The 21710-nt window shown below is 42.4% G+C and overlaps 1 protein-coding gene across 2 annotated transcripts in view; it reads left to right on the forward strand.

Annotated features, from left to right (window-relative positions):
- The window catches only part of TYK2 (tyrosine kinase 2), a 579821-nt gene extending 562598 nt beyond the window's left edge, over window positions 1–17223 (forward strand). For both annotated transcript variants that reach the window (XM_069231824.1, XM_069231825.1), the window contains exon 24: window positions 15885–17223. In XM_069231824.1, coding sequence (XP_069087925.1) covers window positions 15885–16019 — 135 coding nt within the window. In that variant the 3' untranslated portion in view covers window positions 16020–17223. The remainder of the gene's footprint in view (window positions 1–15884) is intronic.
- Window positions 17224–21710: the final 4487 nt, after the last annotated feature.

Here is a 21710-nt window from a genome sequence, read left to right on the forward strand (position 1 = left end):
TATACATTTACAAAGCACTCGTTCTTGAATTCTAAAGTATGAAGGGATTGCTTGTTCTATCCTCCAGGACTCCCTTGTATAACCATTTCTCTAAATCCCTCCTCCAAGTAGCGTACTGCTTGAAAATCTATTCAAAAAGTGGAATCTCTAGGTGGAATTATCTGTCAGAAGTAAAAGTTACTTACCTTTGATTAAGTATCTTTCTGGTGGGTACCCTAACTATACATTTCTCACCCATCCTACACTCTTTTCACCTCTTGAATGATAGTCCTAAACTATTTCCTAAGGTCTAAGGTGGTTGTCAGTCATGCACTTAATGCCCATAATAAGATTCCAAGTATTATTTGCACTGCACCATTAAGTTATTGATGTTGTTCTCATCCTGTTGGCTTGGGAAAAATAACAGTTTGGAAACTGATTTCACCTAGGTGGTGGTGGTGCTTTCAAGCTCCACTAACGTCCCTATGGCATCACTTTCGGCACTCATGTGGAGCAGGCGCCACCTGCCTGTGTTGGAGATCTATGAAAGCTTTCTGGATCCAATCTCCATCTGGAGTTATTGATGAGGGGAGGAGTCTGCAGGTAGATACATTAATCAGGAGAAAGCGCATTACTGAAGGTAAGTAACTTCTCCAAGTCTTTATCCTCCAGTCCGAAGAGACATTAAGAGAATGTATGTACTGGAGAAAAATGCCTATTCCACAGTGGTCCGTAGTATGAAAACTACAGACATGTCTGCAATGCCTATGGAGTATGATGCAGCTGTATAATGCTAGCACTTTTTATGGCATTGTTCAGCTTCTATTTAGGCATCCTTTTTTGCAGATCTGGAAGGCCATTGCTCGGACTGGAGGAAGCAGTATTTGATAGAGTTGGTTGTTTTGTTGCTGTTCTGCTATGTGTGGTTAGTAGATGTGTGAACAATAGAAGATGTCAGTGGCTTGAGGTGAAGATCACTTGGATTTACTCTAGAAAGATATTTGATGTTTTATCAATATGATTGGATGTTCCAAAGGACTTTCAGTTTGCTCTTGTTTGTGGGACAGAAGATTCAATTGCTCAGCCAGAGAATTGTGCTTTTCATAAATGCATTACAGTTGAGTCCCATTTTTTATGATGGTATGCTGTGCACATGATGGTGTGTTATCTTTATGGTTGTTGTATCTGCCTCCTAGGTACATTTTGGTATGGGCATCACCGTACCGGTGATTTGGCCTGAATTTGCCAGCTGTTTGGCTTTGATGCATTGTTGTGTGCAGGATGGTATGGTAGTTTTGTCTATCGTGCCAAGTATGACAATTTGTGGATGAAACCAGAACAATAGTTTGTGGTGCTGGTGTTTAGTAAAAAGTACAATTGGATATCCAATGGAAGTCCAAAGATGGTGTGATGTTTCGCTCGTGCTAGAAATTGGATAAAAACAAGTTATTGTCCAAGACGAATCACTTTTATACTTTATTGTGATGTCAGATGGTGCAATCTGTAGGTGAGTGGTCAGCCCTTGCTATTGTGTGGCAGAAAAAAAAAAAAGAAAAGCACAGACAGCGTAATATTTACAGTCAAATATTCAAAGATATATATGTTCGATGGCATGTTTAGCCTCAGATACACATGCTGTGCACAGGTCCTGTCATCTAGTGTTGGGCTCGGAGTTTACAAGTTGTTTTTCTTCAAAGAAGTCTTTTCGAGACACGAGACCGAGTGACTCCTCCTTTTCGGCTCCATTGCGCATGGGCATCGACTCCATCTTAGATTGTTTTCTTTCTGCCATCGGGTTTGGACTTGTTTCTTTTCACTCCGGTTGTTCGAGTCGGAAAAATATACAAACTCTAAATTCGTCGGTATTGTTTTCGATCGAGTACCATCTATCATCGACCCCTCGGTACCGGCGGATACAGATCTCTACTTGCCCTTCGGGGCACCTGCTCCGCACTTGGGCCTGGTCAGCCTAACAAAGTCTTGTCGAAGCCTCATGGACCGGACCCCGTTTAGATTCTGCCCTCGGTGCCACGCCAAGTATCCTTACATAGACCAACATCTAGTTTGTAACCTGTGTCTATCTCCAGATCACCGAGAGGATACTTGCGAGGCCTGCAGATCCTTCCGTTCAAAAAAGACTGAGAGACCGAAGAGCGCAAAGGTTAGAGATGGCATCCAGAAGCACTGAATGCCTCGACGCAGAAGAGGAGGAGATGATCCACACTGCTGTCTCCGTTTGGGGGTCCGATTCCGAGCATGAGTCCGACATCGACCGACCAATAACAGCGGGCCAGCACGTGAGTACGCTTGCCCCGACCCCATCCAAGCCCAAATACAAGGCCTCGGGGACGCCACTGCCAGAAGGCCATGGCTCCACCCGTAAGAATACTACTGGTGACCAAGCAACATCTTCGCCACCGAGAAAGGCCACAACAACAACAAAGCCTTCGGACTCGAGCCGCGGCACAGGCTCCAAAATTATAAAACACCGACTCATCGAGTCGAACCCCTGAAAGTCACTCTCGGAGCTGAGGCCAACAAGTACTTCAGACCTTTCGATCCTGAAGAAGCCGGCTTCGGAGCCGCAAAAGCGCGGTCACACACCGAGGAGCATGGACTTTCAAAGCAATTAAAAGAAAGCCATAAATTTGCGGAAGAACTTACACAAATGGAGGATTTTGACGAGAAACAGGCCAGAATACAAATTCATAAAGACACTAGCAAAATCCTTACTGCACCTCCTCTAAGAACAAAGAGGCCTTTCATGGACATTTGGACACTGATCAGCCACCGGCCAAAGGGCCAAAACCAAGACAAAATTCTCTGGCTCCTCAGTTTTCACCTCGTCCTCATTCTCCTCACCTAACTGTCTCCCCGCCTGCTACCCCCACTGCACAGTCTCCATCACACTCTGTACAGTCACACCAAGATGACACTGATCCATGGGACCTTTATGATAATCCCGTTTCAGACAATAGTCCAGAGTGCTATCCATCAAAGCCATCACCCTCAGAGGTTAGCACCTCATATACACAGGTTCTAGCCAGGGCAACGGCATTTCACAATGTAACCATGCACACAGAACCTCTTGAGGATGACTTCTTATTTGACACACTGTCCTCAACTCACGCCACCTACCAGAGTCTACCCATGCTTCCTAGCATGTTAAAACATGTACATCAAATCTTCCAGGAACCAGTTAAAGCAAGAGCTCCAAGGGTAGAAAAGAAATAAAAGCCACCACCTTCAGACCCACTTTTTATTACCCAACAGCTACCCCCAGACTCCGTAGTGGTCAGCGCAGCAAGGAAGAGGGCTAACTCCCAGTCCTTTGGGGATGCACCCCCTCCAGATAAAGAAAGTAAGAAATTCGATGCTGTGGGTAAAAGGGTGTTATCACAGGCAGCTAATCAATGGCGTATAGCTAATTCCCAGGCTCTAATGGGCAGATATGACAGGGCCCACTGGGATGAGATGAATGACATTATCCAGCATCTCCCCAAGGACCAACAGAAGAGAGCCCAGCAGATAGAGGAGGGACAAGCAATCACCAACAACCAGATCAGGTCAGTGTTAGACTCTGCAGAGACAGCCGCAAGAACTATTAATACGGCTGTCACCATTAGGCGACACGCATGGCTTAGGTCGTCAGGCCTTAAACCTGAAATTCAGCAGGCTGCTCTCAACATGCCTTTTAACGAGCAACAACTATTCGGCACACAAGTTGATACAGCCATTGACAAAATGAAAAAAGACGCCGACACTGCCAAAGCTATGGGGGCGCTTTATTCAACCCAATACAGAGGCTCATTTCGAAAGCCTCAATATAGGGGAGGCTTTAGACCTCAACCATCTGAGCCATTTACCTCCCAAGCCAAACCATCTTACCAGACGCAATACCAGAGAGGGGGTTTCGGGGAACCTACAGAGGACAATTTCCCAGATCTAGAGGAAAATACCAGCCTGCAAAGCAAACCCACTCATACCAAACAGTGACTTCATCCACATCTTCCCTCACCACACTTCCCCTGGTGGAGATAGACTACAAAAGTTACATACCCACTGGTTACCCATCACAACAGACAATTGGGTTTTATCCATTATCCAACACGGTTACTGCATTGAGTTCACACAAACTCCTCCAGATATTCCCCCAAAAACACACACACTCACATCTCAACACATTTCAATGTTGCAAACGGAGGTACAGGCACTATTACTCAAACAAGCCATAGAACTTGTGCCACATCATCAGAAAGGAACAGGGGTTTACTCCCTGTATTTCCTCATTCCCAAAAAGGACAAAACATTGAGACCAATACTAGATCTCAGAACTCTCAATCTCTACATCCGATCGGAACACTTTCACATGGTGACACTACAGGATGTAGTCCTACTGTTACAACTGCAAGATTTTATGGCAACACTGGATCTAAAAGATGCGTATTTTCACATACCCATCCATCCAGCTCACAGAAAATATCTCCGATTTGTAATGCAAGGAAAACATAACCAGTTCAAAGTGTTACATTTTGGGATAACAACAGCTCCCAGAGTATTTACAAAATGCCTTGCCGTAGTCGCAGCATACATAAGGAGACAACATATCCATGTCTTTTCATATCTCGACGACTGGCTAATAAAAGCCAACAGTCAAACACAGTGCCAATATCATATACGTTATGTAATAAACACCTTACACACACTAGGGTTCTCAATAAACTACCAAAAATCGCACCTACAACCAGCTCAAATTCAGCAGTATTTAGGAGCCATATTAAACACCCAAAGAGCACTTGCAAGCCCAAGTCTACAAAGGGTACAATCGTTCCACAGCATATTGCCATTGTCCCAAACTCAAGATTAAACATGCGGCCCTTACAACAGTGCCTTGCAAAACAATGGTCGCAGGCACATGGTCATCTTCAAGATCTAGTGTTGATAGACTGCCAAACACACATCGTTTCAGTGGTGGAATTCCACAAATTTAAACAAAGGGTGGCCATTTCAAGACCCTGTGTCTCACGCCATTCTTAAAACAGATGCATAAAAGATTGGATGGGGAGCACATCTCAACAATCACAACACTCAGGGACAATGGGACACCAAACAAAAACAACTTCACATAAATCACTTAGAACTGCTAGCACTAAAAGATTTTCAACCTCTTCTTGTTCACAAACACATTCTCATCAAAACAGACAATATGACAACAATGTACTACTTAAACAAGGAGCAACCCACTCATCACAACTTGGCCAATGCCAAATTTTTTGTGCTAGAAGGCAATTTCACAACAACATTCACCCTGTAGCTCAATATATTCCAGGGATTCACAATCAATTAGCAGACGGTCTCTGCCGAGATCATCCGCAAACACACAAGTGGGAAATTCACCCCCAAGTGCTTCACAAGTACTTTCACCAGTGGGGAACACCAGACCTAGATCTGTTCGCCACCAACCACAACGCAAAGTGCCAAAACTTCGCGTCCAGGTACCCAAACCCTCGATCCAGTGGCAATGCTCTATGGATCAACTGGTCAGGGATATTTGCTTACACTTTTCCCCCCTCCCGCTCATTCCATTTCTGGTCAACAAACTGCATCAAAACAAACTCCAACTCATACTTATAGCACCAACGTGGGCACGTCAACCTTGGTACACAACAGTGTTAGACCTGTCACTAGTACCACACATCAAACTACCAAACAGGCCGGACCTGCTGACGCAAAACAAACAACAAATCAGGCACCCCAATCCAACAATACTCAATCTAGCAATCTAGCTCCTGAAATCTTAGAGCTTGGATATCTACATCTTCTACCAAAATGTATGGAAGTGATTAAACAAGCAAGAAAACCCACCACCAGGCAGTGCTATGCAAACAAATGGAAAAGGTTTGTTTTTTACTGCCAATCCAAACACATAACACCCCTTGCCGCAACCATACAGGACATTGTGGGTTATTTACTCCATCTACAAAAAGCACATTTAGCTTTTTCATCCATTAAAATGCACCTCACAGCTATTTCAGCTTATTTGCAAAATATACAAAACAAATCTCTATTTAGAGTGCCTGGCATCAAGGCCTTCATGGAGGGTCTAAAACGTATCATACCTCCAAGAACACCACCAGTACCTTCATGGAATCTTAATATTGTACTCACACGAGTCATGGGTCCACCGTTTGAACCCATGCATTTCTGTCAAATTCAATTTCTAACATGGAAAGTAGCATTCCTAGTGGCAATCACTTCATTACAAAGAGTTAGTGAAATACAAGCATTCACTATTGAACAACCCTTTATACAAGTACACAAACATAAGGTTGTACTTCGCACAAATCCAAAATTCCTACCTAAAGTCATCTTGCCGTTTCATTTAAATCAAACAGTGGAACTTAGTCTTCTTCCTACAGCCGGACTTAGTAGCAGAGAGAGCACTCCTTACAGTAGATATTAAAAGAGCTTTAATGTATTACATTGAAAGAACAAAATCATTCAAAAAGACTAAACAACTGTTTGTCGCATTCCAAAAGCCCCATACTGGTAATCCTATATAAAAACAAGGCATAGCCAGATGGATAGTAAAGTGCATCCAAACCTGTTACCTAAAGGCTAAAAGACAGCTATTAATAACACCAAAAGCACATCCCACTAGGAAAAAAGGAGCAACAATGGCATTTCTAGGAAATATACCAATGACAGAAATCTGTAAATCAGCCACTTGGTCAACACCCCATACATTTACCAAGCATTACTGTGTAGATGTGTTAGCAACACAACAAGCCACTGTAGGACAGGCTGTACTAAGAACACTATTTCAAACAACTTCAACTCCTACAGGCTGACCACCGCTTATGGGAGGAGAACTGCCTTGTAGTCTATGCATGGCATGTGTATCTGCAGCTACACATGCCATCAAACGGAAAATGTCACTTACCCAGTGTACATCTGTTTGTGGCATGTTCCGCTGCAGATTCACATGCGCCCTTCCTCCTCCCCGGGAGCCTGTAGCCGTTTAAGTTACATTCAAGTTTGTACATATGTATATCTATATATATATATATATCTATTCCATTGCATGGACATCTCTTTCTTTACACTCTATCACTCCTACCTTACCCTCTGCGGGAAAACAATCTAAGATGGAGTCGATGCCCATGTGCAATGGAGCCGAAAAGGAGGAGTCACTCGGTCCTGTGACTCGAAAAGACTTCTTCGAAGAAAAACAACTTTTAACACTCCGAGCCTAACATTAGATGGCAGGACCTGTGCATAGCATGTGAATCTGCAGCGGAACGTGACATTTTCCATTTTATGAATATATATATATATATATATATATATATATATATATATATATATATATATATATATATATATATATATATATATATATATATATATATATATATATAATGGAAGATGCAGGGTAACAAGAAAGCAGCCAGCCAGGGCAAAAATCTGGATCCCAAAGGATACAATGAGCCACAAGAAAATGTAATATCCAAGAAAGAAGTGACTTAAACAGATGATCTCACTAAAGAACAAAAATATATTTCTACTACAACGTTTCAGCTTCCGCCTTCCTCAGGTAGTACAAGATTGTTTGCTCAGTGGCTGCACAGCTGACATTGGTGGATTTTCAAAAAGCATCATGAGTGAAGATTCCAATTGGAATGTGGAATCAATGCAGTCCTGAGAACTCTTCAGATATGCAGAAATCAAGTGGTATTGCCAGTGATGTTCAGTCCATCTGGATGCAGTGATTTTAAACGGTACATCCAGACATTTCTCTGATGTCCAGTAGTTCTTCCTTTAAAACATGTTCCACAGGGAAAATCTTCAAATCTGATAGTAAATGGTCCACAAGGTTAAAATGGTTGGCTACAGGCTGGTCAAGTTTCTTGTTAATTATTGCCGATTTGTGGTTCCTGAATCGTGTACGGAGGTCATTCACAGTTTGACCTACATATTGTTTTTTACAGCAATTCACAGTTTGACCTACATATTGTTTTTTACAGCAATTGTTTTTCTGAATGTTTGTCCGTCTGTATGGAGACAGAAATTTAGTCTAGAAGAGTTTTACAAGTAAAAGTGTTCTGTTAGACAGATACTAGGCTAGGTAGAATCCCTGAGAAGTAGGGGCAATGCCATCTGCTCCTCTGGCATTGCCTGCACTCAGACCACAACCAGCTGCCTCTCCCTGAGGGATACAAATACCAGTGGGCCCAATACCTGAAGTGAGTGATAATGGGTATTAGAGCTGGAGTAAATAGTGCACTCATCTCCATTTTCATAGGTGATGTGACTTGTGTGAGTGTAGAAGTGTCAAGGTTCAAGGAGGAGTTCTCCTCAAGATGCTGTTGATATTCCCTAACACTCCAGAGCTTAAGGTGGCCTGGTCTATGTTGCAGGAGTGTAAGGCCTCAATCTAGGTTGCCTGGATGACTGCTTTGCTGAAACACCATTGCTGTTTCCTCTCTTTTGGGTATGTTTGGAAGGTGTGGATGGACACCGGAAACTGCCCCCTATGCAAGCACATATTAGGTAAAGTTGGTCAATGAAAAATTGAATTTGTTTATGAACTTTGTGTAGAAATTCTGACTCAGTTCATAAAATCACGATTAAGTAAAACATTTTTTGTTTAAGCAGTGCACGTTTTCTAAAAATATCAGCAATCACTGTATACAATTTAATTAGTAACATAAGCCTTTGAACCCTGCAATATGAAAATACTACCTAATTAAAGATTCCTGTTGGCAATAACATTAGTGCACTGTAGCAAATCAAGTAGCAGCAGGAAATGTCAGTACAGTTCACCAGTCAATTTACATCACAGTTCACTTGTCAATGTATAAATGTATTAAAGGAGTAAAATAAAATGTACTGATATCCAGTGTGAAGAAAGACAATTGAAAGATCCCCCTGGGGAGATTACCAAAAGGTAGAGGTTAGAATGTTCTCACCATTCCAACATATTTGGTCTCTGTTAATAAACGCAATGGAATATTCTGGCACTGCTGGTCCTTCAGCTCACTGAAAACGTTTTCACTACTTCCACTACCTGGTAGTAAAGATTGTTTTTCTACAACTCTGAATTACATGGTGTAGTCATACTTCAGCAATCTAAATGAGACTCCAACAGTTTTTGCTACATCTGCTAAGGTTATTTGACGCACTATGATGTTACACACACTAGTTGTCAACTAAAACTGCTGTAAAATTTCTGTCCTTGGAGGTTACCTTTCTAATAGCCTTAACCGTTGCAGAGTTCTCTCTTTCATTTGTTTTTACTAAGAGCTCTTGGAGGGTTTCTGCTAAAAACTAGTCTAAAATGTTTGTGTTAACCAGACTGAGTGAAGACAGTGTACTTTAGAATCTTTAAACTCAAACAAAGTTACTACTTCACATTTTTAGCAAGAAAATGATTTCCTATTAAATGATTTCTGTCCAGAAAATGTGTGCACATGCTACCCCTGTTTTTCAAGTAAAGCCAGGTTCTCTCATAGGGGATCTCCATAAGCACTAAACAGAATAGTCCCGCCCACATGTGGGTACCCTGAAGCACTTCTTCACAACATATCTTCTTAAGTTTAATGTTCACCTTTCTTCTGGAAGGCCTGCAGAGTCACTAAAAAGTTACAAATATTTTGCAGCCTATAGGAACAGGCTGTACTGGCCCAACTCTTCATCTTAGATTAAAAAAAGGGGTCAGGAGATTAATATATGCATATTGTTTCATGATGTTATGGTAAAACTGCATAAATATCTTTCACAAACCGTTATTTAATAGAGAGATGAAGTAAAGCAGAACAGTGCAGCCCCAAAGGCTGTCATTGAATGAGTTAAAATATAGACTGTGCCTTTAGGAACCTAGAGACCATCAGTATCCCATCATGCTCAGCAGGTGGCAGTTGCTTTAGTTCTTTTTTTCCGGCTCTTGCTGACAGGATCCTTGCGCATTGAGCTCAGCCTTTTTAGGCTTTTTCAACATTTTTCAGCAGAATTTGGTGACAACACTTGTATTTGATGGTTTTCATCCGTCCCTGCCTTTTCTGTCATGAATTAAAACAAAACCAGACAGTCATGAAGTGTGTATTATCTTCCTTCCGGCATCTCATGTTCCTGACTCAGGAACTTTTCACAATGCACCTCACGAGAAAGGGAGAATATTCGCCTCTGGAGCTGTGGCGGTACGGCGACAACAAGCACAGGTTGGAAGTCGGACCTAAGAGTGAGGGAAAGGTCAGTCTTCCACTAGGGTTCATCAATCAACCTTAGAAGGACTTGGGAGGAATGAAAAGAAGGTTCCTGTGCCAAAACGACATTGGTCCCAGTCACCGTCAAGAGGGTCAGCATTGAGGCAAGGCATGTCTCCTACCTGGTCAACGGCAAGAAAGCGATGTCAGTCGTCATCGAGGCAACACCAGTCAATGTTGAAGGCCCTTACACCATTTTTGCGCAGACCGCTGTTATCATCAAAGAGTGTTTCGTCGTCAAGAAGGAGTGGATTGACGTCGAGGAGCAGATCAACGTAGAGGTGTCATAGTAGAATGTTGATGTCAAGGAATTGTTTTGACATCAAGGAGACACCAGGAGATAAAGAATTAATTTCCAAGGTCTCAGTATTCGAGAATGTATTCACCTTCTCCCATTGTGTTACCATCTTTCTCTTTGCCTCCTCCACCTACGCTTCCTCCTCATCCTCCACCCCCACCACCAAATTTGTCTCCACCACAACAGACAACACTTCCTCCACCACCAACAGCGCCCCTTCAAATGCCAATTCCACCTATGGAGACTCCAATTCCAAGTTATACATTGCGCTCTCGAACATTTTATTGCTCTCGCCATCACAGATGCCATGCTTCCAGGTGCTCATCACCATCTTCCTGCCATTCTCATCGGGGACATAGATCACACCGCTCAAGATCACGATCTAGATCTTGCACAAGATTCCATTATAGATCTAGAGATACAATCTCCACCTCTATGAAAGGATATTCTCCAACATTGTCGAACTCTCCACCCCCTCGTATGTCTCCAGTGGATGACAATACACCCTTACAAGAGGTCCTGGTATGAGGGGGTGGCCAAACTTATTTTACAGATGTTGGTACCTACACCCTCCACATCTGTAATATTGGAGACACTATACCAGCAGACAGCTTCAAGACCACTACTGCCACTGGTCCCTGGCCTTCTAGAATCAGCCATAGAGCAGTTTTTGACACCAGCCACAGTTAACCCTGCTCCGTTGAGGCTAAAAAGGAAATACTGACCTCCAGATCAAGGTCCTCTATTCTTCCGCTCTGATCCTCCATTCCTACACTCTGATCCTCCTCTGGACTCTGTGGTAATCTTAGGCACTAAAAAGCACCTCTCCACTTCTCTATCATCATCTGTTTTTCCTGATAAGGAGAGTAAGAAGCTGGACTCTGCAGACTGCAAGGTCTGCAGCACTGCCATAACAATAAAAGCAGGTGGTGAAACCCCTCTTTTAGGCAGATACAACAGAGCCCTCTGGGACTCCATCCAGCACTTTGCAGAACAGCTCCCTAGAGACAAAAGGGAGGATTTCATGGAGACAGTCAATGAGGGTGCAATGGTCTCTAATCAGGTGATAAGTGCAGCAGCAGATTCTTCCCTTTTAGCCGCACTTGAATATTGTTACAGAGTGGCCTTAAGGAGATATGATTGGCTCATTTTAACATCTCAAGCCCGGAGTCTCTGCAACGGATCCATAACTTACCATTCTTAGGTTCCACTCTCTTCAGAAGTCACACTGGTGAGGAGATGGCATGCATGAAAAGTGAAATGGAAACCCTTAAAGCGGTGGGTCTAGAGAGATCCTATGCAGAGAAAATCATTCAAACCCTACCAATGCCGTTTTTATCCTCAGAGGGTTAAAACCCCTCACTGATATTCAGGTCGATCTCCGCCACAGCATCGATTCCTCCACCCCCCCTGCCCCACCCCACCCCCCCGCTTCCTGGTGAAAAAGACAATAACAAATTCAGACCCATACTCAACCTCATAGTACCCAACAAGTAGATTTGTCGAGAAATGCTCTGAATGCTGGCATTACATCAAATCTATCCCCAAATACACTAGGGAGATTGGCTTTGCTTCACTGACCATAATGATGTATATTTTCATATTCCAATTGCTAGAAAGCATAGAAAGTTCTTGAGATTTGGTGTGGGGCAGGACCATTATCAGTACAAAGTACTTCCATTTGGCCTGACGTCAGCACCCAGAACATTTTCAAAGTGCAAGGCAGTAGTGGTGACCCATTTCTGGAAGCACCGAAACGTCATTTATCCATACCTAGACACTGAGCTCATAGTCGCCAACTTGTCAAAAAGCCCAACGTAATTTCAACTGGACCTGCGATCTCCTTCAGTGATAGGGGCTTCATGTCGACCACAACAAGCCCACACCTACTTCGGTTCAGAATTTGCATTACTTGGGAGCCTCCATTGACACCATTCAGGCAAAAGTGTGTCCTTCAGAGGAGAGACTCGTATCGATCCAACAGCGAGGGCAGTGCCATCTCTTCTCCGATTGACGGCCTCCTGCATCTTCCTCATTCCAAATACTCATCTCAGCATGCAGCCTCTCCAAGAATGCCTCGTGGACCAGTGGGACCAACTAACAGGCAACTGGGAAGACAGGACCAAGCTGTACTTCATGCAGATCAGTCCCTGAAATGGTGGTGCTCTCCAGCCACTCTCCTGAAAGGGATGCTTTTTCACCAACAGGTCCCCTCTCAAACCATTTTGACAGATGCATCACTATTAGGATGAGGAGCCCACACGGATCACCTCCAAATCCAGGGTACATGGTCTCAGAGAGAGATGACCTGTCACATCAACCTCCTCGGCCTCTACACAGTTCATCTAGCGCTCAAAGCCTTTTGTCAGTCATTCATGACCCAGACCCTTCTTGTTCAGACGGATAATACAGCCACCTTGTCCTACCTCAGCAAGCGGGGGGAGAATGAGGTCCAGGCCCAGGCGATTTGGAAGTGACTCTTACCAGAAAGCTAAATATCACTGCAACTTACCTACCAGGTGTCCAAAATGCTCAGGCAGACGCTCTCAGCAGAGTTCTTTAAGAAAACCACGAATGGGTCTTGCACGACAATATCGTACAAAGCATCTTCCAACTGTTGGACACTTCAACCATCGACAACCACAGGAAAAATAAATGCTGTGGCTTCACCTCCAGGTAGTACAAATCAGGGACCCAGGGTAATGCCCTATGGACCGACTGGTCTGGCAAATTTCTTTCCTCTGATTCCCCCTGAACATGGCATTCTTTATCAAGCTGTCCCACTCGAGAGCCAAGATTATCCTCATAGCTCGGCTGGCCACGTCAGTGGTGGTTCATCAACCTGCCTCAGCGTTCACAGGGTCCACATCTCAAGCTGCCAAGCAGACCAGACCTGCTAACGAAATTCGAGGCCAGATGGTTCACCTTGAATTTGGCTGCATGGTTCCTGAGCTACTGCAGTACGGACATTTGAACCTGCCACACAGCTGCATGGAGATCCTCAAGGAGGCTAAGCTGCCTTCTGCCTGTTCCACATATGCCTTCAAGTGATTTTAAATTTCATGTTTCTCAAAGTGTATGGACCCTTCAACTTGCCAAGAAGATGTCATTCTTCCATACCTGCTACACTTGGCAAAATCTGGCTTGCAATTCTCTTCGATAAAGGTTCACCTGTCAGCCCTTACGCCTACAGAAAGTGTCCTTCACAAACCTCTTTTTTCAAAATCCCTATAATTATGGATTTTCTAGATGGGTTGAAGATTTTTCCTCCCTTTAAGACGTCCTTCACCTCCCTGGGAACGCAACATAGTTCTTTCACAGCCTATTCAGGATCCTTTCAAACCCATTTACAAATCCTTCCTGTAACATCTTTCTTGGAAAACAGCTTTTCTTGTAGCAATAACATCAGCCCACAGGATTAGTGAGATCCAAGCACTATGTTCTCACGAACAATACACAGTCTTCCACTCTAACAAAGTGGTCCTGAGGACTCAGCCGAAATTCCTCCCTGTGGTTATTTCAGACTTCCAAGGCAACCAGACTATCTCATTACCGACATTCTTTCAGAATCCCTGTACTCCAGCTGAAAACACTCTACATTCCCCTTCAATGAAGAGCCCCTACGAGAGAAGGAACAGTCTCTTATCTGTAACTCTAGTTCTCTCATAGGGGAATCTCCATTGCAGTCATAAGCACCCTCCTATTACAGTGGACATAGGTACATATGTGCCATACATACATTCAAGCATCGCCTCAAAAGAACTAAAGCAACTGCCACCTGCTGAGCATGATGGGATACTGGTGGACTCTAGGTTCTTGAAGGCAGTCTCTATTTTTAACTCGTATGATGACAGCCCCTGGGGCTACATAGTTCTTCGTTCTACTCTATCAAAAAAGGGTTTGTGAAAGACATTTATGCTGTTTTCCAAATCATGAAATAAAAAACATGTTATTCTCATGGCCCCTTTTTTGAATCTAAGATGAAGAATTGGGTCATTTTTCACTTTCAGTGACTGTGCAAGCCTTCCCGAAGAGAGGCACACATTACACTTAAGAAGATTTATTGTGAAGAACTGCTCCGGTGTCCCGCACGTGGTCGAGACTATTCAGTTAAATGCTTGACTTCAGTGGAGATTTCCCTGTGAGAGAACTGGAGTTACAGGTAAGAAACTGTACCTTCTAAATAAACAGGGTCCAACTGGATTTCATTTGGCTGCAAAGGGGTAAACAGACTAGCACTTCATTGAAAGAGAACCATGCCCTTACAAGCAGCTGAAGAGTTCTTGGGTACCACCCTGATGGCAGATATTCAAAAAGCTGTGACTTGAAGAATAATGTATACATTTTGTAAAGTCTCTCATCTTGACTTGGATCCAAGAGCGCACAGTAGGGTACATTTGATTGCATGACCTTTTCAAAGTGGGTTCTCTCAATAATATCTCTTTATTCTGAGGTTTACTGCTGTCTAGTCAATTCTGATGCATTTGATTCTGGCAAGGATCTCGAGTGAGAGATGGACAAGTTACATACCTGTAGTAATACTTGGCCAGCATACATATTCATCTCAACTTACTTATGCATCCAGCGCTAAGAAGGTTTCCCATGGTATAAAAATAAAATCCGAAGAGAATCTGAGGGTATGACCCTTGCCAGGATCCCTCCTTTCAGATGCAGTCTTAAGGGGGCATTGTCATTTTGACATGAGTGCCAACTTCTTCTTAGAGGCAACATTGATTAAAAAAAGGTTGGCCATTTTCGGCTCCACCTCAATCATGGAAAATCACTTTGACAGCTTAGAGCTATGACGAGGTTCCTACTGTGGCAAAAGTAGCCTCCCTAATTTTAAATACTAGCCCAAAACATCACAAAAGGCTTCACATCAGAGACATCTATTGTTCTATGCTGGCTACCTGCTTAAATCTTAGTCTTTTTTTTCTCCTCAACACTGTAAAAAAAAAAAAAAAAACATCTCATGCTTCCTCCTCCTTTCCAGACACGGAGATGATCTGCACCTTGTGACGATGGGCTGAAAATGTTTGATAGAAGTGGTTGTATTTCCTCACACATCAACTGTTTTATGTGTTCTGTGTGTGAGCTTGCTTAGTGCCCTGTCCTGAGCATTAGGCATTTTAGTGCACCTTGCAGTTGGACTAATATAAATATTGTTCCAGGACAGCAGTGCAGCAGATTTACTAGATATTTAAAGAATGCAAATCTGATTCCAGATTACACATTTCCAGTTCTGTCATCCGTTCTACTCATTACACCAAAATATGTTCTGAAATAATTGCAGTTTCAGATCCCATAGATAATGACACCATCTTTTTTTTGTTTTGTTTCAGATCTATCGCTTGATGATGAGCAGCTGGGAGGCAGATGCTGCTTGCCGGCCAACCTTTCTGAACTTGGTTCCAGTATTGAAGGCCTTTCATGAGAAATACAAGGCACAGACACCATCCGTTTTCAGTGTTTGCTAGGAGGGAACCACTTGTTGCCTGTTACCCACCTCACTTGCGCTATCCAGAGTTGCTCTTGCTGTTTCCTAAAAGCCTCTGTCTGGTGATCGCTCTGAGGCAGTTGACTCGGGCAGCTGCACCCATTTCAGGACCTCTGACCTGTGGATCTGCTTCTGGCAATAATACACCTAGAAAATGCATTTGTAAAATGGGAGAATGCTGTCCGTTGCCTCGAAAATTGGGAGCTACTGATTTTCAGGGCTTTAATTTGTTTCCAAGCTTTTTTCAAAGTTTTTTTAAAGGGAAATAATAGACACTTCTTTGGAAATGTAAATATTGAGCAAAACACTGTACGCTGTTGTTTGAACTGTGCGCCAGTTTCTGTTTTTTTGCCTCGTGCTTGGCATACCTTGCTAGCCTTCACTCTGGCATACAATTCACAAACTATTTGCTTCCTGGTATGCTGAGCCTTATACTAATTGTATATTAATTAAATTCAGACTGTCTTATAGGGTTGCTTTCTGGTAAGCATCCACTATTCAAAAACTCAACCAATGACATTAAATCCAAAATGTGATACAGTTGACTGCCATTCTGCAGTTTGAGCCACAGTTGAACCCCTGGTTTCCCACTCTACACCCTGATTGGTGTTTGCTTGTTGTGGCCTTCTTTTCACGCAGAATAAAATATGCCACTCAGGATATTGCCATATTTACGTGACAACTACGATTGAGATGGATTGACATTCTTGTGAAAGTTGTGCAGCTTTTCACCTGGATGGGACCATTCACTTACTGCACTAAGTTATTTGCAATCATTCATTTTTATGCCATGGCAATCAGATTTTCAACCCACTGTTGCGGACTTCCTTTGAGCCTTAGGTGGATAACAACTCTGTGCGGACCTTCCATGGATTGTACATTGCTCAAATGTAGTTTGGGAATCGCCGAAACCTTTTCACCTTGGTGCCTGTGAGAGAATATTGTTGCTTTTGGCATTTAATGCTCTTATGTGTCAGGATATGGTCTCACAGTGTTCTTTTCTGTGTTTCTACTACTGAAAGCAAACACTGCAACTGTTTGTAGGCATGGGTTTTGGACTGTCAATACAACAGCATAGATGCTTGCTTCACAAGGATCTCCTGGCCAAAATGTGCGTGAATGTAAATGTGTCTGTATATACATTAAATGTAGGCGTCTGCCTGAATAAAAAATTCAGGAAAACATGTGTACTATTCAATTTCACCTGTTATGTTAAAGGGTGTGCTCATTTAGGTAGACTTGAATAGTATGCTACTTATCCTTGTATTTATTGCACGAGTCCTGTACCAGTGTTCCCACTGACCATGTTTTGCATTGAATCTTCTATACTTCTCACCATTTTGGTACAGGTGAGAAATTTCTAAATGCAGAAGTAATGTGTTTATACAATCCTATTGCCAGGCCTGGGATGTTGGTGAAAACAAAGGAAGGGTGTGAGTGAGTTGCTAACTCACTTGCTCCTGAAAACAACACACACCAGACAGAAGTGGACAACAGACATCAAGTATACTATTTTGGTGAACAAAGTGTGTAGTTCATTTGTATGATTGTTTCCTGCAACAGCAATACATTCATTCTAGGGTACTGATGCAGCTTCAGTAGTGGAATACAAGAAGACTGTGTTCAGTTATTTTATGTTATCAGCATTTCCCCAGCATTGGATCTTTAATAGATTCACATGCTTGAATTATTCCCAGTGCCAGACTAGGAACCCTTAGTTAAAATGTTAATATAGCAGTGTAAGCCTTACACGCAGTAAAATTTTAATTTGTCATAGATTTTAGTAACCTAAACACATCATTATGTTTAAGCCAAATTAAAGTCTATCAGACATAAACACCCTCAGTTACTCTCTACTACAAGACATTTCTTTACAGTCACTCGTCAGGACTTTTAAGCTTATGGAAAGAAGAAAATCTGTATGAGTGATCCACATTCAAAATGTCTTTACTGCTTTTGTGCCAGCCTCAATCCACAGAAATGTGAGATATGTCTTTCTTTTAAGACTAGTATTGCGAGAGAAGGTTGGCTTTAGCTATTCTGGAGAAGAAAGTTGGAAAAGCCACACCTTCAGGTCAAGGTAAGGACACTGTGGCTCACAAGGAGAAGTCTGTCAGTAATACTTCCAAGCAGGCTTCAAGTCCCTCTGACCCTACATTTAACGGTCAGTCATCAGGTCAGCAGCTCTCTTATACCTCCTCTAAAGATTTGGATGCATCAAAAAGGACACAGAAAAGTCAAAGAGGAAAGCTGATTCGGGTCAAGACACTTTCACTAAGAAATTCAAGTTGGTCTTCCACAAAACAGCCTGAAAGACGTCCCCTAAAAACACAAAGGATATTTCAGGTATGGTGCCTATTCAAAATTCTGCCTTGTTGATAAAGACGGCAGTTCCTAAATCGTCGACTAAGGAGACATTGGAAAACACTGTGGACAACAGCCCAGAAATCATTCATGACTTGCTTGTTGGGAAGACATTCAACAGTATTGGCTACCAGTATAGCAACATCAAGATAGTCATCAACAACAGCTTCCTCTTCAACGGATCCATTGATGACGAAACAGCAGTCTACCTATACTCTTTTACTGTCAACAACACAAAAACATCTCTCCTCAATGACGGTAATTATACCACAGAAATACTCAAGTTACAGAGCCATTCTTCCTTTGGATCTTCCATCACATACTTATGTCTTTAGTGCCTCTGTATCACCCAAACATTTGCTACAGGATGTTTTCTCAGGCCTGGAGGTTGAGGACAATGGCCATAATATCAAATACATGAAAGCCGTTTTTAGCGAAGAAAGCAACCATTATTATGCTCAAGGCTACTAGACCATCTAACCTTGAAATGAGGTATGTGAACAATAAACCTGTACTCTCCATTGCAGGGTCTGTGAACTAAGTTTGCCCAAACTACTACCTTTGTTCAGTAGAGTTGAAGTTGGCAACCTCAGCCATAAATAGTACTGATTCCATTATCTATGTTAAATGTTACTGAAGAGATAGTTAGACATCTCTCTAGCTACCACCACCTTCAAAGCTAGAATGTGAAGTATCTCTACTTCCAGTGGATCGTGCTCCATCAGAGACAAGACAAAAACCTATTATTAAGTCCAAGACACCAAAAAACAGTGTACTAGCAAAAGAGTTAGAATTGACTGTAAAATTATCACCCGGCACTAATGGTGATTTTCCAAACTCAGATGATAAACTCGTGGTATCCTTGGATGTCTTAGAGGTGCCACAGGATATGGAGGACACAGGTTCTCCACGTTCGCCTGGAATGGGTGATGATGACTTTGATGGCAAGGATGAAAGTCCTGAACCAAAACCTAGAAACTCTCAACATGATGATATTGGGAGATGTCATGCTCTTGTCAAAAAGACTTCAACGCCTTAGCTTGTCAATTTCATCAGTCGAAAAACCATGCTTCCTTTTGGACTTAAAAGAAAAGGCACAGAGAAGTGCAAGAATAATAGCTATATTAGGTGGTCTGTGGGATGGAGGCCTGGTAACTAAGCAAAAACAAGCAACAACTACTGTAAAACTATCAATAATGGAGAAACAGTACGATACTACCAACACAGTGTCACTTTATATACTTAATCAGGTTAAACCTCATTCAGAAATCTCTGCTACAGTACAAATAAAGTCATGTAACACTCCCACTCCTTGCTCTACGCCCACAGACAAGGAAGGATGTAAATGGGACTCTATGGGTAAAAGAGTGAAGGTGCTAGCTGCTGATGCTGTTACAATTGCCAATTTTAATGCCATTGTAGTCCATTTTGATCACCAATTATGGAGTAATATAACTCCATTATTTGACAAGTTGCCAGAAAATAACAAAGCTATTATTAAGGATGGGAAGCAAGCTTCAGCTTCTCTAATTGACACTGCTATGGTGTTGTCCACCTGTGCTTTCCGTTAAATAGGCAGCACTTCCATTATGAGGCAGTATGGATGGTTGAAAAGCATGTCCTTTAGTCTGAAGTACTGTTCAGAATAACAAACATGCCTTTTAGCAGTACCATATTCTTTGGGGCAAAAAGTGGATGACACACACTAGTCAATAAAGACTGATAACAAAACTGCTAGATCTTTGTTTGTCTTGCAAACCAGACAATTCAGAAAGTATAAGAGACAAGGAAGCAGAACCTATAATCAAGGATCCTTTTTTCACTTCTATAAAGACTATAGATCAGATTGGCAAAATCGGGAGCACCAAAGACAACAAAAGCAGCAAAACAATGGCACCAATAACAGAGGGCAAACAAAAAGAGGCAATCACCTTGCTAAATATGACTCTATGGAGGGACTAGCATTACTTTCCAGTCAAAGTATTCTCCTTAACCCAGCTGCCAGTAGGGAGCAGAATAGTACTATTGAAAGAAAAATGGCAAACATATAACATCAGACAGATGGGTATTGGACATAGTTCTTCTCAATCATAACCTGAAGGTTGTGAAGAAGCCACCAGTTGTTCCACCCCAGAAAGAAAACCCCAGACAGGTAAGGGAGCAATTGAAGTGGTGCTGCTTGAAGAAAGCTCTCCAGGATTTTACTCAGATTATTTTCTTCTTTTGAAAAATTTAGTGGATTGGTGACCAATCTTAAATCTAAGGAAACTTAACGAACATGTGGAAACTCAAGGTTTTTGTATGGTCATTCTGCAAGAGAATTTGCATTTCTTAAAGGAAGCATTTGTAGATCTGGAGGATGCAGATTTCAGCATCCCCATATATGTAAAAAACAGGAGATTCATTCTCTACATGGTGGCAGGCCATTTCCAATGTAAAACCTTGCATTTTGGTCTGAAACTGGCAACAAATGTTTTCATGAAATGCTGGCTCCAGTGGCAGCCTTCATGAGAGGAAAAAGCTGTATAGTATACCTTTACCCAGGCGACTGGCTCATACGGACAATTACCTTGCCTCATGCAGTGGACGCTGTCAATCTCACAAAGATAATACATCTGCAGTTTTGGACTAGCTATCAACCACAAAACAACTCCACTAACACCAAACAAGAATATAATTTTTCTTGGCGAGAACATTTCCACACTCATAGGTAGGGTGTATCCCTCTCAGGAGAAAGGTGAAAAGTTGATATGACATTTGATCTCTTTGCAAACAAAGAATATCACAACAGTGAGGACACTGAAAGCAGTTCTCTGCACCATGCCCTCTTGTGTTCTTCTGATTTCTTATTGTTTGCAAATGAGGATCATTCAAACAGTTGAACTCCCACTGATAACCAATTCAAGGAGATTGGGGCAACGTTGTCTAGGTGACCTACCCTACACAACTGAGGTGATGGCCGATAAGCAACATTTTCAATGGCCAACAATTACACCCAACAAAGCCACAAATATTCTTGATAACAGATGCACCTCTCACGGGATGGGGTGCACACCCTTAGAGCATGGAAACTAACTGCATATGGACAACAGAAAAGTGCAGTCAGCACATAAATGTCCTGGTACTAAGAAAAGTATGATTAGGTTTGAAAGCTTTTTTACCACTGATCGAGAGTGCTCATGTCATAGTTCAGACAGAAAACACAGCAACAATGGTTTATATCTTGAAACAGGGAGGAATCCGATCCCTCAAAAGAAGCTCTAAAGCTTTGGAAATGGGGCAGTCATTGAAATGTAGACATTTCAGC

The sequence above is a fragment of the Pleurodeles waltl genome, chromosome 4_2 (assembly GCF_031143425.1).
Source record: "Pleurodeles waltl isolate 20211129_DDA chromosome 4_2, aPleWal1.hap1.20221129, whole genome shotgun sequence".
Lineage (NCBI taxonomy): Eukaryota > Metazoa > Chordata > Amphibia > Caudata > Salamandridae > Pleurodeles > Pleurodeles waltl.